This window comes from Artemia sp. Qi Xiang Cuo, chromosome 10, assembly GCF_049724085.1.
Source record: "Artemia sp. Qi Xiang Cuo chromosome 10, ASM4972408v1, whole genome shotgun sequence".
Classification (NCBI taxonomy): domain Eukaryota; kingdom Metazoa; phylum Arthropoda; class Branchiopoda; order Anostraca; family Artemiidae; genus Artemia; species Artemia sp. Qi Xiang Cuo.
This window is the reverse complement of record NC_142803.1, coordinates 53,872,574-53,899,089: the sequence shown is the minus strand read 5'-3', so window position 1 is coordinate 53,899,089 and position 26,516 is coordinate 53,872,574. Positions and strand designations below refer to the sequence as shown.

The 26,516-nt window shown below is 34.7% G+C and overlaps 2 protein-coding genes across 4 annotated transcripts in view; one reads left to right on the top strand and one right to left on the bottom strand.

The window, feature by feature from the left end:
• Positions 1-2,316, bottom strand: part of LOC148947896 (uncharacterized) — a 13,062-nt gene extending 10,746 nt beyond the window's left edge. Inside the window, exon 1 of the mRNA XM_089096038.1 lies at positions 2,310-2,316. Coding sequence (XP_088952164.1) covers positions 2,310-2,316 — 7 coding nt within the window. The remainder of the gene's footprint in view (positions 1-2,309) is intronic.
• On the top strand, positions 723-26,305 carry LOC148947895 (uncharacterized). Of its 3 annotated transcripts, none has more exons than XM_089095527.1 (4): positions 723-825; positions 7,691-7,871; positions 12,297-12,467; positions 21,603-26,305. In XM_089095527.1, exons 2-4 carry the CDS (start codon positions 7,829-7,831, stop codon positions 22,646-22,648), a joined length of 1,260 nt encoding a protein of 419 aa, XP_088951653.1. In that variant the 5' UTR covers positions 723-825; positions 7,691-7,828; the 3' UTR covers positions 22,649-26,305. The 3 variants fall into 3 exon arrangements, with proteins under 3 accessions (XP_088951653.1, XP_088951652.1, XP_088951651.1); XM_089095526.1 differs by lacking the exon at positions 723-825 and adding an exon at positions 1,475-1,504; XM_089095525.1 differs by lacking the exon at positions 723-825 and adding an exon at positions 1,475-1,530.
• Positions 26,306-26,516: the final 211 nt, after the last annotated feature.

The following is a 26,516-nucleotide window of genomic DNA, read 5'->3' as shown; positions in this document are numbered from 1 at the left end:
CGGAGATGGGAGCCAGGAGATAACTTCATCCTGGTCTAAAAGCAGTAGGGGCAGCATCAGGTACAAGTGACCTTCCTCTTAGTCTACATACATAGTGGGAAATCATGCAGCTCTATACTATCCAATAAACACATGGTAAATATATAATATGGACTATACATTTGGGAAAGGTTGGGTTCGAATTGAAGGTATAGATGCATGGTTGATCCTCTACATAAGGAAACATGTTAAGAACATAATACTTCATAATATGCAGAATAATCCTAGTTAACATATTCTGAAGGGGAAGAACCTTTATCTTCAATTCTTTCCTTGTTTTTCTAAGACATTCATGAATTTCTTAGAACAGATGTATAAGGCTGTACCCCGGATTTTTTTTTTTTTGGGGGGGGGGGTTCCACCCTCCTCCTTGGTATGACCTTGAATATATATTCACAAAGTACATACCCCACCCCCTTAATGTACAAACATATACCCAGAATTGCACTCTGGATCTAAATACAACCTTCATTTGCATCACAGATAAACTTTATGCCAATGCCTAAATGGATCAAAATCCGATTATATATTTGCAGGTCATATTGGTGGGGGTAAAGTTGATCTGTGATGCAAATGAAGAATATAGGCTATTTAAATTCAGGATGCAATTCTGGGAATACATTTGCATATTACAGGGGTTGGGGTATACACTTTGTTAATATATAGGTTCTAAGAAATTCATGAATTTATTAGAAAAACTGGAAAAACAAGGAAAGAAAAAGAAGTGAAGATAAAGATTCTCCCCTTGCAATATATGTTAACTGGGATTATTCTGCATATTCTGAAGTAAGAATTGTTTCCTTAACAAGTTTCCTTATGTGGAGGACCAGCCCATACTGAATTTAATTAACAACAATAGGAATTAAGCTAGGCCCTATTATATTTGGAAAAAAGCACAAATAGGCATTAAGTTGTATGTTCATTGGTCAGATAGGCTATGTAGATTGTTCCATATTTCCCAATATATGTTAAAAACTGCAAATTTGGGCAATCACATCAGTAGTCTACAACAAATGCTGCAGTTGTAATTGCATTAAAACCCTTCCTAAAGGTTTAATTTGTATAATGAGCCAACTGTTCATAAAGAAAAACAAAAAAAAAAGCAAAGGCAAGCCCATAAATCCTATCTATGTGGAAAAGGGAGTATATAAGACAGTAGGCTACCTGGCTGTCCAATTTTGATCAGTCATTTTTATAATCTTCTCATTCCTCTTGAAGGTAAAATAGGTTCTTCCCTTCGTAAAATCAGAAATCCTATCACCCTCATAGGGTCGAGTTGAAAAAATTTCAACTCAAAAATCCTATCGCCCTATGAGGAAAACCTCATAGGAATCCTATCAGGCTATCACCCTCAAAGGATTTTGATAAAATCCTACGCGTCTGATTGAACCTTTAAAGGAATAGTCTGCAACTCTGGACGTCATGCTTATAAACAAAAAAACTAAAAAGAGTGTTTAACTAAAAAGCAAGTCAGCCTATTCAATTTATTGGGTAAAATTCTAGACAAATTACTGGTAAAACTCTACTTCAGCTACTCTTGGAAAGGGGTTAGGCTAGGAAAATGATACTCAAGGATGGGTGTATAGGCTAAAGTATGTCCCAGGAAGGTATTTTGAAGTAGTTACTTCAGACTCCTTCTAGAGGATCCTGACCTTCAAAAATCTGTGTGTTATAAAAGTAAAAGCTTGCAAAATAGATCTTCTTCTTAAATGAAATTGTTTTTGGCTTCACCACTTTGCTTAATCCCAAGTTAGGCTGTAAGATTTTAAAGATAACCTAGGCCTATACAAATACATTTACTAAGTTTTGAAAAAACATTGATATTGATATGGCTTAAAAGTCTACTAAAATAACAGGAATTACATTTGGTCAATTTCTACAAAATCATATTATTGAGTTGGGACAAAAGTGAATACACCATTCAATGCCTTTTTTTATGCTGATTACGAATATAATAAGCATTTATACCGGAAATGAGTTTCAGCCCCCCCCCCCCTATATCTGCCAATTCAGGGTTGGGTTAGGTTAGGTGTCGCCTATAACGGGGGGGGGGGTGAAATTAATTTCTGTTAGAAATGCTCATTATATTCATAATCAGCATAAAAATAGGCAGCAAATGGTGTATTCACTTTATTCCTAACTCAATATGATTTTATAGATATTGACCTTACATTTTCAGAACTAGCCTAAGGCCAGAGAAAAAGAAACTGGTAACTTAAAATTAAGGTAAAATGTTGTTTCGTCAAATTTTCAATAGGTAGCCTATATACCTGTCATGTAGGCAAATTTCAGGACCCTCTAAAGGGAGAACAAGTGGAGGTAGGTACTTTAAAATACCTTCCTGGGATATACTTTAGCCTGTAGATCCATCCCTATAGCCTAAGTTTCAGTAAAATTCTACTTTAGCTACTTTTGACTATCATGGAAAGGGGTTAAATTAGAAAAATGAAACTTTCAGGGATGGGTCTACAGGCTAAAGTATGTCCTTGTATGGTGTTTTGAAGTACCTACCTCCACTCCTCCTTCTAGAGGGTGAAGGACCTTTAAAAATCTGTGTGTTATAAAAGTGAAACCTTGCAAAATTTGTCTTCTGCTTGAATGAAGTACAACAAAATTGTTTTCAGATCCACAACTTTGCTCAATCCCAATTTATAAGGTTTTAACAATATGCAAATACACTCTAAATTTTGAAAAAAAAACATTGATATAGCTTAAAATTCTACTCAAATAACGGAAATTGCATTTCCAGAACTAAAGCCAGAGAAAAAGAAACTGATAACTGAAAATTAAGGTAAAATGTTGTGTTATCAAATTTTCAATAGGTATAGACATGTCATGTAGGCAAATTTCAGGACCCTCTAGAGAGAGAAGGAGTGGAAGTAAGTACTTCAAAACACCTTCCCAGGACATACTTTATCCTGTAGACCCATCCCTGAAAGTTTCATTTTCCTAGTCCAACCCCTTTCCAAGATAGCCAAAAGTAGCTAGAGTAGAATTTTACCAAAGTTTCATTTTCCTAACCTAACCCTTTCCAAGGTAGCCAAAAGTAGCTAAAGTAGAATTTTACCCAGCTAATTTTTGCTGTTTTTGAAAGTAGTTAGGTTAGGAAAATAGGTACTGTTCTTCTAAATGGACTCTTTATCTAGTTTATATGGAATGTCAAACTAGAGATGTGATGAAAAACCCATTTTATGGGATGATTTAAGACACCATTGTAGAGAAATACAATGTATAGCATGGTTTTAATTGCATGATTTTAATTAAAAGCATGGTTTTAATTGCATATAAGATATTAAAAGTGTGTTTTTTTTTGGGGGGGGGGGGTACCTAGGTTAGGTTACATATTTAATATATGCTATGATTTGCCCTCCCCCCCAAATGTGCAAATATGTAGCCCAAATTCGTTTCTAAACTATTATATATTTATCCTATTTTATTTTAATTCATTAGCATTAACCAAACTAGCACTATATAAAAGAGTCTGTTTAGTACAACAGTACTGGAAAATAATACTTTCAGGAATGGATCTACAGACTAAAGTATGTCCTGTGAAGGTATTTTGAAGTCCCTAGGCTACCTCTTTCTCTAGAGGGCACCAATCTTTGATGACCTTTAAAATCTTTGTTTTATAAGAGTAAACTTTGCAAGATAAACTTTCTGATTAACCTAAATGAAGTACAAGAAATTTATTTTCAGCTTCAAAACTTTGCTCAATCCCAATTTATAAAGTTTCAAAAATGTGCAAATAGCCTACTTTTTTAAATAAAAAACAACCATTGGTGTGGCTTAAAATTTTACTCAACTCAATTAACAGGAATAAAAACAGACAAAAAGAAACTGAAAACTGAAAATTAAGGTAAAATGTTGTTTTGTCAAAATTTTCTGTCAAGTAAGCAATTTTCTAGGAAATAGAAATCAGAAGAGGGTTAACATTGTAGCTTGGCAATACCTTCCCAGAATATGTTTTTGATCCTGGATTCATTACTGAAAGTTCTGTTTTCCTAACCTACCCACTTTCCAAGATAGCAAAAAGTAGCTTGTCTAGAATTATACCAATCCCTTAATAGGGTAAAAAACTTCCTTGTCTATTATATAAAACACTTGAGAAGTGAAGTTTGGTGAATGCTAATGAAATAGAACAAAATCATGATGAAAAATAATAGTTTAGAAATAAATTTGGGCTATATATTTGCCCATTAGGGGGTGGGGGTAAAGCATAGCATATGTTAAACACATAACCTGAACAAACCTATTGAACCCAATGAAAAAAATATATATAATGAAAATATAATACTTTATTAGCAAAATTGTCAAAACTACAACTTGGATATATGCTCCCAGAACACAGAAATGTCCTCAAGAATTGCATTAAAATGAACTCAGCCTTCTGCTTTTACTGCTGCCTGCCACATGTACTCTACTAAGTATGAATGTAAATGATGGCAGATGTACCTTGGTGCTGTTTACTCTTCCACTTTGCAGAACCCCACATTCTCTCTACTTTTTGGGTAGAGGTGCAGTTTTCTGGGTTGACAGAACTATTTTTGTGGTACACTTTCAAATGAGTTAAACCTGCTTGTTCCAACTCAGTTGAGTTGTAACCCTTCCATCAATCTGAAGTGATTTTTGAACATCCATGGTGAGACACTATATTCTATCACTAGTCAGAGTAACTAAATGGTGTTCTCAAGAATTGTGTGAAAAAATGAACTAAAATGAACTAGATGGTCTTTCAGATGGTCAGCTAATGCCTTAGCTCCCAATTTAATAAATCAAAAGTGACCCTCACAATTTTGCTAATAAAGTATTCTATTTTCATCATATTTTATTGTCACTAAACTTCACTTCTTGAGTGTGTTTTATATAATAGACAAGTACCAATAAAACAGTCCATAGTTGCCAAAAGTACAAAAACATGCTTAAAAAACTGTGTTGAGAAAAACTTGCCATTTGCAGTTAATTCATGTATGATAAATATTATTTTTCTTAGTCCTAATAGTAAATTGTTATTAAGAAAATAAGTTTACATATTTTTTGAAAAAGACAATGAAACCCCTCATAAATGATATCCCAACAAAACTGCCATCATTATGAGGGGTTTCTAACTCTTTAAAAATTTGTTTTCTAAGTAACATTTTACTATTAAGGGTAATAATAATAATTATAATTTTTGTAGCAGCTACAAGTAGCCATTTTATCTCTAGCATTTTTTTTTCTTAGAAATTTGCTTAAAAACTATTGGTGACTAAGGGCTGTTAGAGGTAAATATTTCATTGTTCATATTATTGACCTAAAAATAAATTGAACATACCACTAGATTCCATTTTTTTTTGCTCTTTCTGAATATAGTAATTCCTTTTTTTGCAAATTCAATTTTAAGGCCTTACAGGATCCTTGAAAATGATAATTTTGTTCTATATTTTTTGGATATAAAAATGGGTTATTTCATTTGTTTAAAATTTACTATTTCATTATAAATCCATTTTGTAAAAGTTGTATAATTCATAAGCATTGATTTGTCAAGATTAAGTTGATAAAAAAAAAATTCAAACAAAACTGCTGTTTTCTTCTTGTTGTGTTAGGCTGCTTAAAAACTGTTGTTTCACTGATTTGATGGAAAATGTCAAAGCTGACAGAAAGAACGTGGTGGATGGAAAAATGGAGAAATTGTTTTGAATATTTTATTCAACTTAATTGTGACAAATCAATGCTTATAAATTATATAACTTTTAAAAATGGATTTATAATCAAATAGTAAGTTTGAAATCCATAGTTTAAGCTTTTATACCCAAAAACTATTTTTTTTTTGTCATTTTCCAGGGTTCAAAAAGAGCCTAAGTCTGAATTTGCAAGAGAAACAATTATTATATTTTGTAGAGAGCATAAAAAAGGCATCGAGTTTGTTTGCCAAAATTGATTGGCAAAGAGAAAGAGTTAAATGAGGATCATTGGCTGCTGTATTCTCACAAATTCACACTGCTGGCTATATATCAATTCAATAGACATTACAGTTCTAAATCGGCTCAAAAATAGCAAACCTTAATGCTAGGGTGCCCTGGATTCGTTGTTCCAAATGTGCACACACACCTCCACAAACATTTGCTTTATTCATAAGTCAATAATATGAACAACAAAATATTTACACTGTTTTGACCCCTATAAGAGGTAAAAATGGAATTTGCCCCTGAAGCAGTTCTTGAATCATGAAAGAGCATAAAAAAAGGCATCAAGTGATATATTAACTTTAAACCCTATCTAAATTATGTTGTAAACTGCAATTTACCATTTTATGAGCTAAAGCTCCCTGCATCCACTGGCAGATCCAAGGGGCTGTGTGGACCCTGCCTCTCCCCAAAGATTTTGCTTATTGGTGCCCCTTGTCACATTGGGCACCCATGATTTTGCTCTAAATCAGCCCCTGCCTTTGTCTACATAGCATTGGTATTGATTGGCCTTCTCCTAGAAGTTGTCTAGTTGTGTTGTGATGCACAATTTCAGGAGAAGTACCAAATACTGATATAGCCACAAGACATGGGACTTCATAGATACATTCATAAAACATTCCCCAAGAAGGTTTTTTTTTCTTTTAAGTGGCATGGTGCATACACCACCATTAAGGTCCTTTGATCTTTCTTTGGTTACTATGAAATTTTAGATTTGGCCCAAAGTGGTAGTTTTGAAGATAAGCAAATAAAATAGTTTCACTTCTCAGCAGAGATATTTAGATATTCATTGGGTGGCAAATCAGCAATTTCATTTGAATGAAGAAATTCTGGCATGAATTCAATAATCTCTTCCTGTTTATCTTTACAGATGCTAAAATAACACATTCCTTATTCTGTTGTAAGTTCTAAAATATATAAATAACATAATAGCATAATTGTTATGTTATGTTTTAGTTTTAAGTTGCATTTTGTTTGTAACTCAATGTAATTTTTCCTGTTTCTTGCTCCATGTCATTTTTTTAGCTCTTTAAGTCATTTGGCATGCAATTTTGCACATGTCATATATCAAAAACAATTCCTCCTTCCTGTTTATCCTTCACAGAATCACAAATGCTAAACTAACACCTTCCTTCATTCCATTAGAATTTTACTTTCTCTTCTAATTGCAGATTATGTTGTGCAATATTTTGTTTACAATTCAATGTGGTTTTTGCTGTTTCTTCTTCTATGTCTTAATTTCACCTACATCACAGATACTAAATACAATACAACAATTGAAGAATGTATATAAAAGAAATTGATGTATAATTGCTCTTTTTCCAGGAGTACTCCTGGTCTAAGTTATTATTTCTCTGATGCTACACAATTTTGCATGTGGGGGATTTTCCAGGTGAAATTTTCCATGGAAGGGGGGGATGCTGGCTCCCAGATGTATATTAGAAGGGCTAAGATAAATTATTATCTACCTAGTTAGATTTTCATGCTATGCCTAAGATAATACATTATTTTGCCTTTTTCGTATGTTTGAGTAGGGCTAAGATGAATTATGCCTAAGAGAATTAAAAGAACTGCTATTCAAGTGGCTTCCACAATATGTTCATCTGAAATAGTGGTATGAGCATGTATGTGCAAACAAGATAAAATAATAGATTTATAATGCAAAATGAAATATTTTAATGATGATAATAATTTATTTTCTTTTTCAGTAAGTTTTTGGTTCCAATTCGTTTTAGAAAGCAAAGTACTGGAGTTTGTCCTGGTGTACCTGTTGAAGATATTAACTACCTAGCTATTATAAATTCCAGGGTAATCACTTAATAGATTACTCTTAATAATAAAACATCATGGAACCAAAAAACCAGATTACAAATCCTATGATAAAGACAGGTAAGTTTTATGCTTCTGTTTACTAAATATATCACTTATTGCTTGGCATTTTTTCTAGAAAGCTGGATGTTGTTTCGGTGGCGGGGTAAGGGGGTAGTTGCATCCCCCCCCCCGCCCTCAATGATTTGGAGAAAAAATTATTATTTAGCCCATGCCCCTTGACTGAGCACCCCCCCCCCCCCCCAGTAAAAATACTGGAGCTACGCTGCTACTAGAAAGTAACTGTCTATGCAAAACAAAATTGTCTTTGCACCAAAATCTTGGTTGGGTGTTTCTTAAAATAGATGTTATGTTAAATAGACAGAGTTGTAAAATGTAAGAAGAATAGTAGGATGCATTTTTCCATACATGATGTGTTGGAAACAGAAAGTCTTGTTTTTTCAATTTTATCTTATTCAAAATATTTTTACTTTTTCATAAATAATATTATTATTTCACATGTGACAGGGGGCCCAATGCAATGTGATAGAGGTAGTATCACTGCAGGCAAGCTGTATCCAACTTCATCAAGGGTTTGTGCAGGCTGTGGGTTGCCAACGTTTGGACTACACAGTTTAATGAATTGAAAGTCGGACTGGCACATCAGCCAGTTCAAAGCTTTGCCAAGAAAATGATGATGGGCTAGTGGAGATCACCTCAGCTTATGGCCTAGACGGGAGATTTTAGCGTTTGATGTTGTTCAGAGTAAACCCCAAAGCCGCGCCAAAATAAAATTTGGTGGCAGCAGACACAATTATGCTTGGCGCCAGTGTGCTGTCACTAGTTTGGTCTACTTTTTCTATTTTGTTCTATTTTTAGAATTTTTTTGGCTACTTTGAAAAAGTTTTAAAAAATAAATTGGTAGTAAAAAGTAAGTTTCTACTGAAAGTAAAAAGCAACATTAAGACTTGAAAAGAAAATAAATTATTCAGTATATGAAGGGGTTGCCCTTTTTGTCAATATCCAGCTCTTAATATTAAGTTCAACATTTTGTCCCAACTCTTTAAGAATGGCTCCTGAAATACAAGGCTTGTTTAATTAGGATCAGAAACTTTTTTAAAATGCTGAAAAACTTTGGCCTGAAGAGAGAGGCATTGATGAAGGGACAACCCCCCTCATATACGGAATAATTTCTGTTCATTGGTATATTCTTTTTCTCCTATCTGATTTCTGCTCTATATAGATCTGGTATGAAACTATTTTTGACCCTGCTAAGAGGTGCTTAATTAGTTTCTTATGGCCATTCATCTAAGAAAATAGGAACTTCATGCAAAGTGTACAAAAAGTAAATCCTTAAATAAATTAGGGTGGAGGACGAGCTTGTGCAGCTCTGACGGCTTGGTGCTTCAGTAAATTGTTTGCAGTAGTGATAGGAATAGTATTGGTAAAATTCTAGATTATTTCGCTTTTACTATCTGGAAAGCAGTTGAGTTAGATGAATGAGTAGGATATAAGCCATATTCTATTGGGATTTTTTTCTTTAGATCTGGGACACATTTTCCTATTTTTTCAGAATCTTTTAAATCAGGATTTAGAAAAGTTGCAATGCTCAAACATGTTCCTTGTGCCTCCATTGTGCAGTGGATCCTAAATTTGACTTTTATAGACTAAGAAAGACTTCGTCAAAGTTCATTAATGGTGAGTGCCTTTTGGAGGGGAGGGAGAGGAGGCAGTTGCTTCAAAACACCTTTCCAAAACATAATTTAGGCTCTAGATTTATTGGCATCAGCTCACTAAAATATTGAAGTTGAGCAAAATTTATTTTTCAAAAATCAAGTGGGGGTGGGGACAATGTGGCACTGTTGTAATGGTAGACAGTTTCTAAAGGAAGTATGTTGAATAAAAGAAGTAACATTAGAGGCCATATTTTATGCTCTGGAAACATACTGTATTAGATGCACAACAGCCTCAGTTAGAAGACAAGCAACAATGAGAATCAATATGTAATTGTTGATTTCAACTCAGTCAAAAGAAGAAATTAAAATCCTCCAGAATTTAAAAGAGAAAAAAATACAGTAAATTACAAGAGCAGACAAAGGAAACACAGTAGTAGTTATGAATTCTGCAGATTATGAAATGAAAAGAAATACCCTTTTAATGGATAAAAATGTTTACAAAGAAATAAAAAGTGACCCCACAGACAAATACACACAGCAGTTGAGAAAAGATTTGGGAATTTTAAAAGACACTAGACTAATTACCCCTCAAATGTACAAAAAATTCTACCCTAAACTAAAGAATGTTCAGCCCCAAAGTTTTATGGTCTGCCTAAAATCCATAAGAAATATATTCCGTTACGTCATATTGTAGCATGTTATAGTTCTCCAGCTACAGGTGTAGGAAAGTTCTTGGCCACCATAATTAAGCCTCTCATAAGCAAACAGAAATCTTACAAAAGAAATTCTACATATCTTGTTGAGAAGCTAAAATTTGAAAGTACAACAGAAAAAACCATTTTATCTAGTTTTAATGCGGTTTCTATGCACAATTTATGCGATGTCCATAAATGTGAGCAGGCCTTACAAAGAAAATTAGAGGAAAATTCTGCTTGGTCAGATTACAAAACTTTGGAAATTGACACAATAATGACGCTTGTTTGTCTTTGCAACAAGTTTTCTTCGTATTTTAAGTTCCGAGATCAAATTTTTCCTTCAGATTATGGGCCTATCCATGGGCACTGTATTATCTCCTTATTTGGTTAATTTTACATGGATTTCATAGAACAATCCGCTTTGAATAGTTTCCACTTAAAACACTCCCTCTGGTTTCGTTTTGTTGATGATATTCTTTCTGTCTGGGAACATGGACAGGACTCTCTTGGAGATCTTTTGGTACATTTAAATTCTTTTGATTCAAACCTCCAGTTCACAATTGAACTAGAAGATTAAGGAAAGCTGCCTTTCATGGATGTTTTGATAATAAAAAATACTCCTTGCCTTGAATTTTTTATATACAGAAAGCCGACCCATAATGATCGGTATCTACACTTCTTGTCATATCACCCTCCTTCTGTTAAAATAGGGGCTTAAAATAGGGGAATTCTTTAGTCGACAGAGTTTTAAAAATCTTTTCACTTAATCATTTAAATTCTGAATTAAATTATATCAAAGATATTTTATTCTGCAATGGCTAACCAATAAACCTTATTGAAAATATCATAAATAGATGATTAAAAAAGATAAAACAACGAAAATAGGAACACAATCTTTCTGTTTCTTTCAAAAGTGAACAAAAGTTTGAACATTTTTTTCAACTCAGGAAAAGATAAAACTGACCATGTACTGGGTAGTGGTGTCTACAGAGTCCCTGTTCATGTGAGAAATTTTGCATTGGTAGGACCCATCAACAACTTGGTGAACGTTTGTATGAACAAAACTTCAATAGATAAGTCCCTGAGATTGAAAAATATAAATGACAACTTTGATTCCGAATTGACCCAGCATATTTTCGAAAATCATACACGTCTTGTTCTTTTTGAGGAGGTAACTTTGATATCTACTGTAAATGGCCTACCCAATCTTTCAAAGAGGTAATTGAGATCAAAAAATTTATATAAACAGGAATTTGGCTATAAATAGGGACACCGGAGACATTTCATTAAACCCAATTTATAACAATTTAATACTAAAAGACTCTTTTGATATTTGCACCCAATCAAATTTAAGAGAACCTATTAACATATCTAATAAAAACCAAAATGACAGAAGAGCAAAAAGCATTGCTAGGCAAAAGATTCTTGCACAATCTTTTCCGGTAAAGGTTTTTCTTTTTTCATTGGTTCCGGCATTGGTCTTTCATTCAGTGTTTATTCGGATCTTGTGTAGTGAACTCTAAAAGGTTAGATTCTTGTTTTTTTTTTTTTTTTTTTTTTTTGCACTGAGGACGACTTGACGGAGGTCCTTGTCGAAATATTTACTGGTTTTTCGTCTTTATATTTTACCACTGGCTGACAAAATCCTCATTTTCTCACCCTTTTTTGGTTTTATTTATCATTTATGATTTCCTTTCTTCTCTTAGCTTCATACGTCATGTATAGCCAGTATGGTCTTAGAAAGTATTTGCTAAATGTATATTTTATAAAAAAATTGGGGACTACATGAGAATAAACAAAAGCACATGAATTAAATTTTCGGGTAATTCCATGATTATCAAGATAAATCACGGTTTATTGTTACTAAATATGCTGTTAATCTTGCTACAATAGAAAGGGAAAAAATGGGGATTGTTTAGCTGGAAAAAAAGATCCTATATTCCTATATCCTATATTCGAACGAATTGAAATATGTACTGCAAACCTCATCTGGATTATACCTTCTCCTATAAAAAATTAATTTATTTGGGAATTAAATAATTAATTGGGACTTCTGCTCTTCATCTGAAGACAGAAACAAAATTGATGTTTCCGCTTGAGCTGTACTCTCTGACGTTTCTTAATTTTGATTTCAGAATTTGAAGATACTTTTCTGAGTGATCATGATGATCTTGTTCAAAGTAGCAAATTTAATTCAGCTCCTAAGTCTGAAGATACTGGTACAGCTATGTCCCCTACAACTTTTATTCAATTCAAGCCTGACCCTGACTCCTTTGATGTGAATTTGACCAATGTTAAGCAAGAAGGTATAATTTTGAGTTGATTAAAACCCTTATTTTTTTGTTTTGTTTTTTTTTAATTTCATTTAACTATTTCGTACACGTTTGAATAATCATAGTGACAAAGTGGCTTTGGATTACTTCTTTAAAAGCCACTGTATCTTTAAAAGAAGTGTAGTGGCTTTTAAGAACTGAATTAAGGAGTCAGAAACTTGTATTGGGTTTTCTCTTCTGCTCAGAACCTAAAAGCAAAGGTTCTGAGATTTATCCTAGATTGTTCGTCAGGATTTGACATTGCAACACTACTATATGGAATTCCCGGATATTTTGATGTCAATGGTGTAGTTTTTCTTCCGATCCGATACCATTTTTGAGGGGTTTTCTGGCCATTTTCTGTAATTCCTATGGATTTGTTTTTGCAATTAACTTGTACCATCAAAACTAACGAAAATAACAGTCAGCGTTACCGTATCAGCTTCAGATACGGCTTCAGATTTTCTCATTTGAAAATTTTCTTCGCCATGCGTTTTAGAATTATCTGCTACTATGGGGCAGAGTTCGCTTTCTACAAGGTTATATCTGATGCTGACAACATAACCATTAGCATAGATACTTTAGAATTATTTAATCTATCGGGATTGCCCAAGTGCATAATTTTAATAATAGAATGATTGGCAAATAGGATCAGCTGGAAAAAATCCAAATATTTGAAATAGATGGCTCCTCAATTCAAGATGATGAGAAAAAGGCAGAAGTCCTTGCTGACTTGTACCAAAAACACAAAGTCCAGACACCAATTTGCCATCCACTAGTCTGCAAACTATATGGCAAAACACAGCACAAAGAGACACTGATTAGCCCTTTCTCAATGAATGTATTAAAGATTACCCTTAATATAGTAAATACAAAATCAGTACCGGGAGAAGATGAAATAGGATATACTTGGGTTAAAAAAGCAGGGGAAAAGTTCTACCAAAATTTGCTTTTGCTGTATAATGAACTATGGCAGGAAGGGGATTTCCCAAGGTTTTGGAAACAAGCTACCATTAAGCCAATTAGGGAAAAAGGTAAACCTCAAGAAAAACCCTCTTCTTACAGACCTATATCTCTGCTTCCAGTTCTTGGGAAAATAATGGGAAAGATGATCCAAAAGAGACTGGAATGGTTTGCAGAGAAAAATAACCTCTTCCCGCAATCACAGCTGGGCTTTAGAAAGAGAATGTCAACACTTGATGGAATCATGTGTCTTGAAGAAGTCATCCGAGCAGCCTTGGAACAAGGCAAAATTACACTAGTCTTATCGGTAGACTTTGAAGATGCTCACGGAAATCTAACTAAAGAGAAGCTATGAGCAATCCTTCTTTCAATGGACTTCCCTGAACCATTTACCCATTTTGTTTGGAATTACCTAGCCGACCGATTTCTTAGGGCTGGGGTAAATCAGTCTCTCTCATCAATCGAAACGCTTGAGGCAGGACTGCTCCAGGGATCTCCTTTCTGCCCTCTGATTTTTCTACTGATAATATCTGAATTTGAACTTTCAAGTTCAACAGTATCCAAAAGGGAGTATGTGGATGATGTCACTATTTGGGAATGCGGACGCTCAATTGAAGAATTGTAGACTAATCTATAAAAAGCCGTACTTGAACTAGAAGCTTTCTCAGAAATGATGTCCCTTTGAGTATCAGCCATTAAAACGAAAGCAGTAATTTTCCATAATAAACGAAATGTCCGAGCACCACAGCTTTACATGAAAGGCTCATTAATTCAGCTTGAAGCTAACCCTGTGATCTTAGGATTAACTTTGGATTAACGGCTCGCATGGAATGCTCGAGTCGAAGCTGTAAAGCGATCTCGCGTAAAAAGAATATCAATCCTTAGACGACTTACTTCCTTCTCCTGGGCAAATTCTCCCAAAGTTCTGTTGGATTTTTACAAGAGGTTCATCAGATCAAAAATTGATAATAGACTGATAGTATACATCAATTGTAGAAAAACCACCATAGCAAAGCTAGAGACCCTTCAAAATAAATCTCTTAGGACTGCTTTAGGGCTTCACCACCACACAGAGGGAGCAAAATTTTGCCAACTAGCTGAATTTCCTTCGATAGTTTAACAGAGCCAAATGCGATCAGTAAGGTAGTTTACAAGGATTCAGGCATATGGCTTAGACCACCCACTGTACCCGTTAAAATTTGGGAAAATGAGTGCTCAATCTTCAGGGAGAATTGGGGCATTGGATACTTTTGTTTCCAAATGCACTACCCGGCAAAATGACCATTTATCTTTCCCTTATCTGCCTTTTCCTCTAGCATGGAGGGTAACTCCTGTTAATGTATGCCTCCGGCTAATTGCGGAAAAGAAGCAAAATATTCCTCCAGTAATAACTGAAGCGGAATTCTAAAAAACTATAGTGACAAAGTTCCATGAGTTCCTGGAAATTTATACAGATGGCTCCGTGCAAGCAGGTAAAGCAGCTGCTGCGGCTGTCATCCCCCAGCTAAACCTCTACATTTCGAAACGGCTCCTGTATCCTCACGGCTGAAATAGCTGCAATACACGAGGCTCTGAAGGTGGTCTACGCAAATCATTCTCAAAGGAAAAAGGCAGTTGTATTCTCAGACTCCCAATCATCTCTACAAATTATCAAGAAAATCCATTTTGAAGGTACTGAAAGAGATGTCCATCGGTTGCGACAACTGATAATAGCTACTGCCAAGGAGGGGGTAGAACTAGCTTCCCAACCGATCCCCAGCCACCAGGGAATACGTTTTAACGAGGAACTTGGCAAACTGGCAAACCAAGCAATCCATAGGTCTTCTGGAATTGGCCAAAAATCGGTATCTATCACCCTTAGGGATGCACTGAGACATAGAAATTGTAAATTGTTTCACTATAGCCCATTGAAGCTCATATTTAAAGACCGGAGGGATAACTTGGTGTTTATGAGGATTAAAAGCCAAGCAATGATTATCAGTAGGGAGAAAAAACCCAAGCTTTTTCTGTCGCCAATGCGCATCAACAATAGAGACTATGCAGCATCTCCTATTTAAATGCCCAAAGTCAGCAACAATCTCCTCTGAGCTGAAAAGAACTACCAAGAAGTTGGGATTGCAGGAAAATATTAAGCTGTTGCTAGAAGCAGATCTCCCAGCCCAGCAAGTATTTATATATATGCATTTTGTCTCGAAAATGGCTTCATATTTTTTGGTAGAAATTGCATCCTGGGATTTTCTGGCCTAAAAAAAAAACAATCTACACAGGTCACGAGGTTGAGAAAATTCATTCAAGAGGCTTAATTTTGAACAGAAAAAAATCCCCTGAGTGACGTCATATTTATGAATACACTTACAGAGCATGCGTACGTCATATTTGTTCAGTAGTTGTTGTATTGTTTTGCGTGTTTATGATGCAGGAAAATTACACAAGAAACATAGCTAAGTATAAAATACCAGGTGTAACGATTTTGTTTGCAGTTTCATCCGTATCATTATAAATATTAGACAAATGAATAACCTAGACCATGAAAAATAAAAGAATATACGTTAGGTTAGTATAGTTTAGTTAGGTTTAATATAGGTTAGTATAGTTGCGACTCTGTCGAGTTTTTTCTCTGTCGGGAATTGAATATGTTGTGAAAATATGGTATTAATAATAAAACCTTGAACCTTGCGACAACGACAATTATAACGAGTCAAAATTGAAAGGGAAGAACAAATAAATATCCGGTTAGACGAAATATGTGGTTAGATGATGAGCGGCAGCGAGATATAGTTAGAACACTTGCGTTAGCGATAGTTACAACGAGTCAAAACAAAAGTGAAGAACAAAAAAAATGTATGTTTCGGAGGTAAGCGGCAGTTAGAATTAAAACAAGTCAAAAATGAAGTGAAGTTTAGTTAAGTTTATTAATAAAAAATAGTACTTGACAAAATGCATATATATATATATAATATATGAAAAAAACAAAGTCTTTCAACTAAATCTTCTAGCCTGCCCATGAACTTGCAAAGGCAAGTTGTCCTAGGGGCGTGCCCGGAATCATAGGCAATACAAATACAAATGGATGTGCATTGTCAGTTTAACATACATATACTGATATTTAGTAATCAAAATGTTAATGTTATTTGATTCATTAAAGTTATAAAAGTAAAAACATTTATATTTTTTCAGTAAAGTGCAAATTATGTTCTGGCCTTGGGAAGGCATGGGGGTTTTGAGCCTAACTTATGTTAATATCTGCTCGTTTTCAGTTTGACTCGGTTGTTTATTGAAGTTTCTGTTCGTTTTGGGTTTCATTTATTTATCGATGCTGATTTGTGGTAGTTTCACGCTTGGTAGATTATTTGATTTTATTTTTGCTCATTTTTGTTTAATGGAGTTCTTTACTTTCCTTTGAAAAACTTACTTTGTGGGAAAAGTTAGTTTAATTAATAGAAAAAAAGAGAAAATTTTAGTACTAGTTTATAGCACAAATTAAGTATACCAGAAATACTGATAATATAAAAAAAATATATGTATATGTGCATAAATGAAAATACATAATTCCTTGCTGAGTTACTACTGGAGTCACCGCTTCTGGATTTTCTGGATTTTGTTATTTTTGGTTGATGAATAAACCCTAATTTAAATAAAGAAAAAAACTATCCAAATAATCCACTATACTCCTTGAAGAACAAAGAATTGTGCTGTTAGAAGACAAGCGGCAGCGGAATTCAGAACAAGTCAAAAATAAGTGAAGAACAAAGAAATATTACGTTAGATGAACAACGCCATCACAAGGAAAGAGTAGCAAACAAACATTTGGAGGTTGCTGCTTAGAACGAAAATCAATATATACAAGCATGCCGAGTGTCGGGGCCCGGCAAAGTCGGCTACATTGTTTTTTTCTTAAAACTGGCATTTTGAAGTTTCTGGCCACAAAGACGATCTAAAAAGGTTACAGCTTAGGGAAGAATCTGTATTTTTTTTTTTTCCTGGGTGGTTGTGTCCAACCTATGGTGGCGCCATGACATCAAGAAGAGACTCACATTGTCTGCGGTCAGAAGACAAGCGATAACGAGCATCAATACATACAAGTCTTCCGTGTAGCCGTGCCGGGGCTAGGCTTTGAAATCGACTAGTTTTTTTTTTTTTTTTTTTTTTTTTTTTTTTTTTTGTGGCAAATTGACATTTCTGGCCACAAAAACGTACCAAATAAGTCACAAATTTGGAGAACTCACGTTTTTTCTCTGTGTGGTTTTATTGAGCCAATGGCAACGTCATGACATCAAGAAGAGGCTGCGTTTATAAGCTAAGAGACAATGACAATCAATATATACAAGCTTGCCGCGTAGCCGTGTCGGGGCCCAGTGGTGCTGCGGTTAGAAGAAGTCTGAAGCATAAGGTGGTAAAACCACATCCAGCACCAAAAGACGTAGAAATCGGCCCAACAGTAACCGAAACACTAAGTAACCGAATTACAATGTTGTACCTTTACAAAGGTGCTATTTCTAATTTAAGGTCCATTTGTTTAAAACGAGTACAAACAACAAGACGTGATTTAACTTTCAACGGTTAAAAAAGATACGTCATTTGAACAACAAGAAGAAATTTGTGTCCAACAGCCCAGACCATAAAATGTAACAAGGCGTATCCAAAAAGCTAAAGTAAAGGCATTTTCAAAAATATTCAAGGGGCTACCAAATGAAAATAAAGCACAAATAAATGTGATTAGAAAACGAGCGAAAGTGTGAATCCTAAAGCTAAAGAAAAAGGTATGGAACAAACGACGGTGAGAATCACAGTGAACACGAAAATTTTGAACTGCGATCTGTAGTCAGAAACTGGATAAGACAATTTTTGGTATCCATGACGTGTTTAGAAACAATATAAGATGATACATGAATCTAAACGGCCAAAGTAAAAGGCATGGAAAAAATATCTGAAGCACTGATGAATGAAACTGAGTAATAGAGTCTACGGTTGGAAGACAAGTTACAGCGATGATGGGATCCAGGAGAAAATAAATCCTATAAAATGGATGAGTCTTTCATGCATTTACAGGAAGGGGGAATTGAATTTACGCTTGACTTTCTTAACTCAATTGTCATTGCTTGTTTGACACTCATGACTTAAAACAAACGAATATGTATTCTCCCTTTAAACGAACAATCGTGTATTTAATTAAAACATCTGTTTGTTAGAATTATATTCCTTGTCTGTATTTTTTTTGTCCCAGAGTGGTTGAATCAGACATAACGTGAAGCCATGACAATAAGAAAAAATTCACATTATCTGTACTTAGAAGACAAATGACAGAGAGATCTAATACATAGAAGTCTGCCGAGTGGCCGGGCCCGGCCTTGAAACCGGTCCCATACAATCTTTCTTAAAACTGACATATCGACATTTCTAGCGACAAAAACCATCTGAATAGGTCGCAACTTTAAGGACTAACGCCTTTTTTTCCCAGGGTTTTTGTATCGAACTTATGGTGACGCCATCGCATCAATAAGAGGCTCGTGTTGTCTGCGGTTAGAAGAGACAACGAGAATCTATATATAAAAGCCTGCCGCGTAGCCGGGCCCGGAGGCTTCACCGCCGGTCTCCCGGTACTGTATTTCATATATAGTGATGTCATATATAAAATGGCGTAATACTAAATCTTAAATCATGAGACTGTATCGAATAACCAATGGGAATAAAGAAAAAAGGGCCATCATCAGAGATTAATACCTTACATAAACCTGAGAAGGCCAGTAGCTAAGAGCTCTAGTCAGACGTTTCCATAAACACTGAGTGAGGTGTATCAGCTAACCAAGCTTGGATGAAATAAACTTCGATTTGTAAATGAAGATGCAATTTTTTTTAGAAATTGCGTTTCCTTCTAGACCTTATGTTTAGTTGCTTAAAAAGTACGTGGATATTGTAGCTGATTTTTAATTTCCTTTAAAAGGAGCCCTTAAACAGGGCTCTAACTCTATGATGTTCCAATTTGACCACTGGCGGTGAAAAATTTAAAACGTGCTTATTGTAGCCACATCTGCAACCTGGTAATGGACTAACCACGGTCTATTGTAACCAAAGACTAAAAAAAACTTTTAAGGGGAAGTTTTCAAGTGATAAAAGGCTGTCATTAGAAGCTTGTTACCATTAGAATTAGATGATACTATTAGAAGAATGGTAGCTAAAATATTTATTATTCTCAATTATAAAAGTTTAGTGCGAAAACAAATTTACGGGAATCTAAAAAAAAACACACAGCCTAAAACCCCTCAAAAATAGCGTTTATTCGAGATGAAAAACAATACCGTCGGAATGGCCAATGTCGAAAACACAACGCAGAAAACTTACAGCTTCCCACATTAAACAACTAAGGAAGTAACTTTTTGAATTAGTAGCGCTGATGTGTCCTCTATAGTTTTTTTCTTGTTTTTTTTCTTTACCGCTAGCGGGAAAATAAACAACATAGAGTAAAAATATAATGCACTTTTTAACAAAAAAATATATCTTTATATAGGAGATGATATAACACACGTATCTTTTGACACCTTTTGAAAATTGCTATTTTGGGTTATGATGTCATATTTGAATAATTCCGTTGCCTGATTTCCTTTTGATTGAACTTTACTACATGTCTTACTAGGCTGTCGCTACCGCTGCAACCCTTTTCCAAGCAGCCAACAGCTAAAGGCCTTTTCGTGTGTGTGATGTATAATTAAAAAAAAATACTTTCAATTATCATGGTTGCAGCAGTAGCTGCATGATTTACGTTTTAGTAAATGATTTACGTTTTAATACCACACTGGCTGTGCTTGACGCTTGATAGACATCCTTGATATAATGTATGATTGACGTTTGACAAGACAATCTCTTTCTTTCCTTTTTCTTCATCAGCCCATTACAATATAGATCGGATTAGGTTTGAAACTAAATAAGGGTTATAATAGGAATGATAAATTTTTGAAAGTTTTTTTGCCGAATATTTAAATCAGAATTGACTATTTGTCTTTAATATGTGTATTGGAGTGTCAATAGTGGCACCAACAGGCTTGTAACGCCTAACTTTGCACATATAGACACGTTGTACCATATTTGAATCATAGTTATTCAGGGATTAGCTCTGGACTTATCCTAAATGATTAATTAGAACGAACAGAAACTTGAGAGTATTATGATTAATTTATTACTCTTCTAAAGCATAGCGCATTAACTACATATATCAGAGCCCTCCAGCTATATTTTCACTAAAAATGGTCTTGAAGGGTGTCTGGGCCTTTGTTTTTCGCAAATGATATTGCATTTCTATCAAAGTTTGTTTTTAGGATTGTTGTGGTTGTTGATTGTCAATACAAGACTATTGTTACAAATTGGAAGTCCAAAGCTAACGTTTAATATTTAGTTACGGCACTAATTTTCATCAGCATCTTCGTCCTTTTAAACCAATTCCTGTCAGAATTATCATAGCTATTATTCTAATAGTTGCAGCCACAGCTGCAACCTAGTAGAGGACGACCCATTGTCCGTAGTAACCAGAAATAAAAGGCTTCTGGTAAAAGTAAACAGGAAGAAAACCCTTGAGGAATTCCATGCTTCTTTGCGATTTATTTGTTTTGACCAATATTCGAGTGCATGATTCAGAAATTGATTTTGGGAGTGAGTTTATGCTTATTTGTTTTTAGAAGAGAATTCACATGTAAGGCGATTAGAATAGACCACCATTTTCTTTTCCTTTAAATAAATTTAAATATTTTTTTTTTAAATCGGTATCTCTTAAAAATTTGCAGTTTTCAGTTCGGCATATAAACAGACACTTTTCAAAATATGCTACTGACGTTTTACGGCTGAAAAAAAAAAACAAGCATAGCTTAGAATCTGATTCAAGTTTTTGAAAGTGCTTTACTAAGTCCTTTGTATCAGAAAAAGTAGAATTTATCACTGCTGTTCAACATTAAGATAGGTGCACAACCCTATATTCACAGAACCGTAGAAGCGTTTTAATTGAGAATAGTGTTGGGGCATACGTAGCACCTTCTCATGGCTTAATCTTAGTCGTAGATTCATTCATGAAACCTTCCTTGACATAGGACAAGGTGTGACTTCTGAAGAAGCCCTTATCCTTAACTGTTATAGAATTTTCATGTGAACTCGTAATATTTAAGTTGTTTACTCTTATTCTAGGTATAACAACTGGTGCACTGTTTAGCAAAACTGTGTTCGTTAAAGAATATGGTTTGGCCTGTACAGCTAACTTTGTGAATATAATTCCAAAAGAAGAAATAGATACGGTTTTTGATTTTGCGGAGGAAAAGCCAACTAACTCAGAGAAGGTTCCTCAATTGGCCTCAGGCAAAGAAGAAATAAGTCACGAGTTCACTAATACATGGTTGTTTTGTGGAGTGTGCTGGAAAAGTTTTTCCAATAACTTCGTACTTACTGAACATATTAGAACCCACACTAGAGAAAAACCTCACAAGTGTGATTTCTGCAAGAAGAACTTTACTTATAGACGAAATTGGACCAAACACATGAGAACTCACAATGGCTATATACCGAAATCTGATCTAACCTGTACCGCAAACTCTGTGAAAATAATTCACAAAGAAGAAACAAATTCAATTCTTGAATTTACGGAGGAAAAGCCAAGTAACTCAGAGAAAGCTCCTCAGATAGCCTCTGCCAAAGAAGAAAAAATACAAGAGTGTAATGAGACATGGTTTTTTTGCGGAGTTTGCTGGAAGAGTTATTCTAACATTTCCGTGTTAACTGAACACATTCGAACCCACAGTGGAGAACGATCAATCAAGTGTAATCTCTGCAATAAGAATTTTACTAAAAGTTCAAGTTTGACTAGACACATGAGAATTCACACAGGCTATAAACCATACAAGTGTGACATATGTCAGAAAAGTTTCTCTCAGAATTCATATTTAACTTTTCATATGGGAAGACATACTGGTGAAACGCCATATGGCTGTGAAGTGTGTAAGAAAAGCTTCGGTTGTAGGCCGAATTTAGATAAACACATGAAGATTCATACTAGGGAACGGACACAAAAGTGTCAAACTTGCCAAGAAACTTTTCTCTGTAGGAAGGAATTTACTCGTCACATCAGAAAACATGCAAAAAAAATAACTTTTGAATGTGAGTTATGTCAGAAGAGCTTCGGTCGACGGAAGAATGTGTCTCGTCATATGAAATACTACCACAAATATAAACTTTCTTAGAAGGAAGCGTGTAACTCATCAAACGGTATACAAAAATTTGCGCTTCAGGAGTTGTACATATCTCCATGCTTGCCATGTTAACACTCATATTGTAAGGACATAAAAAGATGACTATACATTTAAAAATTATCTTGTGCTACTATCTCTTTGTAAAAAAAAATGATATTGTATGAATATCTTTTTTCTAATGAACTCAGAGATTTGTAAATCGGACTGTTTTTGATACTAAAAAGTCAAGCGTTAAACTGCACTCGACACTTCGAAGCCCATGATTATCATGTGGATAGTTGAGATGAAAGTGCAAGTAAAAATAATCTTAGTCGTCTGTTTCGTGGCCGTAAAACAATTAGTAATAAAAGAACGAATTTTAGCTAGTGAACAAAGGGCTGAATAATGCTACTATTTTTGGTTGCAGGAGGGTATTAGAGTCACACTTATAATAAAGACTGAGAATCGATGTATGGCAGTGTTTTGAATAAGGGGTGACATGTTCACCTTCTTGTATAAAGAGGAAGGAGGTGCTTTGAAACAAGGGCTTTACTTTAGGCCCGTAATCATACAGATTGAATACTTTGAAACCAATTGAACAGGGATGGTCAAGGGATCCCAGGAATGGCTTTGACTCTGATTTCAACCATTTGCATTATTTCCACCGTTTTCCATTAAAATATATGGAAGAAACATATTTTTTGTGTTATTCTTCACACGAATTCGTGCCATACCTCCGGGGCTACACTCGTCTTTTCGTCCCCATAGACATGTTGGTCCTTTTGACCGTTCGTATTAAAATGATCATCTTGCTTCGATCCGAAACCACGTGACGTTGGCTGTGTCGGAGCTCCTGAAACGTTGATGGACGTTACCCTTCGTTGCTCAGTTAGAAGTGAATGTAGATGATAATGTAGAGGGAACTAAGAGCAATCAATCAAGATAATTGTTTAAAAATAATCTCATGTCTTTTTTATAATTGCGAAAAAAATTCGTAATAAAATGATAGATTCAACCACTGGAGGAAGGAATTCATAAGGAACCAAGCACGTTTTATATAATAAACGTAGCTAGTAATGTAAGTTCTATAAAATTCTAGTAATGTAAAATAAATTTACTTAATATCGCGTCAACACACCAGTTCATAGCCTATTATGGTAAATTTTGTTCTTGGTTTTTGTTCTTGGAACAGTTTTACGCTTGAGGTTATTTTTTTAGTGGCACTAGTGAGAATTTAGTTTGTACTAGATAAATGTTTTCCACTTTTTTTACGAAATAAAATAGCACGGTCTGCCACTCTCACATATAAAGACGCAAAATAGGAACAAAAAGCCTTTATATCCAAGACAATTACTAAAAATTACCTATTTTAAAATATTTCATTGCCCTTGTTTATCAAAAGCCTTTCAAACCAAGATGAAATAAGCGTACAGCATGATGACAAGTAAGTTGCTAGTCATTAAGGGATTAAACTATTTTTTCTTTAGTCTTTTGTAGCCAAAATGAATATAGGCTTGTACGTTTCTACTCTGAGATTACATTTGTATGGGTGACCCCTCTGTTCCGTCCCTTCGAAGCGAAACAGAGACTATTATATAAAGCGAAACATAGCGAATCCAAAATAACTAATTTTTTTTTACTCTTTTGTCGGCAAAGTAAATAAAAATTTTGTATTTATCTAATGCTATGAATATTAAGTTTTTCAGTAAGCTTGTATGTGTAAAAGAAAAAGACTGTAGGTTACATACTCTTATAACAGACAAACCACATGTATAAAGTAACATTTTTATAAATAGTCTTAAATGGTTGGACTACTTAGTCGTAACATATCATTCATTTGTTTCTGCATCATCATTTAGGGGTACCAGGCCCGAAAAGTGTCCTTCTGGAAAGTTTACAGCTTGAATGCATGCCAACATTGAGACTACCCAACATACTTCTCTATTTACTACGACGGGGAAGGCGGAGAAATACGCTTCGAAGGAGCGAAACAGAGGGGCTGCCCCACACAAGTGTAAACTCAGAATGGAAACATATTTGCTCTGTTGCACCCTTAAGAAATGATTGGAGGTTCTTCACTGATGCCTTGGGTGCATCTGGAGGGACAGGAGGGTTATGTCTTGGTTTGTCTTCTTTCCTGTCTGTTGCAGGCTTTTGCCAAATTGTAGAGAAAAAAGTTTAGGAACAGTGACTCGATCAGTGAAAGATAGCATAAAAACTAGTGTTTGGCTTAAGCAAGGTTCGTGCTCAAAGTTTGGGCTAGTTCTTGTTCTTTCGCGGGATGTTTCTTGGTCAGTTTTCCATCTGTCTTTGCTGGTACCTTTTAACTACTACTACTAGTAACAACTTACTGCAGTACCAGGCCGCTTGAGACCAACACTGCCGCGCACGCTCCCCCTTGATCCTAATCTATTCAAAGATTCTCGCTTCACCCCATCCCAAGAAGTTCCAATTCCCTTTAACTCCTTTCTGACAACCTCTCCATACCCCACATGGGGACATACTGTTTTTCGTTTGACCCTAGATGGATGGGTGAAAAAGACAGTCTATAGCAATCTGTCATCCTTCATTCGCAAAACTTGTCCAAGCCATTTTAAGCTTTTTCTCATGCTGGCCCTAGGCTCTAAAGCATGGGATAGAAGCTCATTTGTCGTACAGCTTGTTGTTTGATACACGGTCAGAATTCATCATGCTGCACATAAGGCTCTGAAACATCGGAAACAGAAGATTCAAAACAGGAAGAGGAGGTGCAGATCGGACATTTGGCTCGTATCAATTGATTAAATATATTTTGTCTAAAGATACTATAAGTAGTTAATTTTTTGTGGGCTAATATGAAACATTTTTCGAAGTGACCCACTGTCTTAATTGAAAGTGAGTATGGTCAGAGAAAATATACAAGTATATCTTATGGGTGAGAAACGACCAATCATATTTTATTGTTCCGCATTTAAAAATAAGACACGCTAATATGATCAATCAACTGATTTTTTAAAAAGATTATGACAGAAAAAATCAATTCCCTTTAGATTCTAAAAAAAATTGGAAGATGCTTTCATTGAAAGGTGCCTTTTTTGGTTCTTTCATTGAAGGAGCACTACATGTTTGTCCCCCCCCCCCGAGATAGTGAAAAAAATTTTTTAACCCCCCAGTTTTGTACCCATAAATTTTTGTGTATTGAAGCCACTGATAATGAATCTTACCATACCAAAAGGTTAAATTTGCTAACATTAAACGATGTTTTAAACATTGAGACGTTTAAACATGATAAATATTTTCATTATTAAGTCTCAAGCAGCAAAGAAATAAAGTTTTTAGAGAGAGAATACTATAGTTTCCTTATTGATTATTATTGTAGCCAAAATAAGTCTACTTTAATGATATTCTTTGATCATGATTTAAGAATTTCTAGGAATATAATAGATCTCGAATATCAAGATCTGAAAAGGCACTGAAAAGATAATCTACTTGTGCTGTTAAGAATTTTCCAGGGCTCGAGTGCGATTAATATGTAAAAGAAAATGTTAACATATTGCTAATTAGGGTCCCTGAAATGGTATAAGATTACAAAATATTGTGTACTATATAAGAAAACAAAATACATTATAAATATTTTCACTTTATTCACTTTAAATAAAATAAAAATCAACTTTAAAATAAATAAAAGAAATCATCAAGACTTTAAGGAATAAATATCTGTGTATGTATACTGACCTGTCAATCCACATTCTTTAGTTTTTTTGTTTGTTTTTTTCAGTAAAGTTCAAAATCTGTTCTGGGGTTCAGAAGGCAGGGGGGGGTGTCAGATCTGCTTGTTTTGAGTGTCACTGTAACTCATTGTAATTTCTGTTCGTTTTGGATTTCAGTTATTTATTGATGG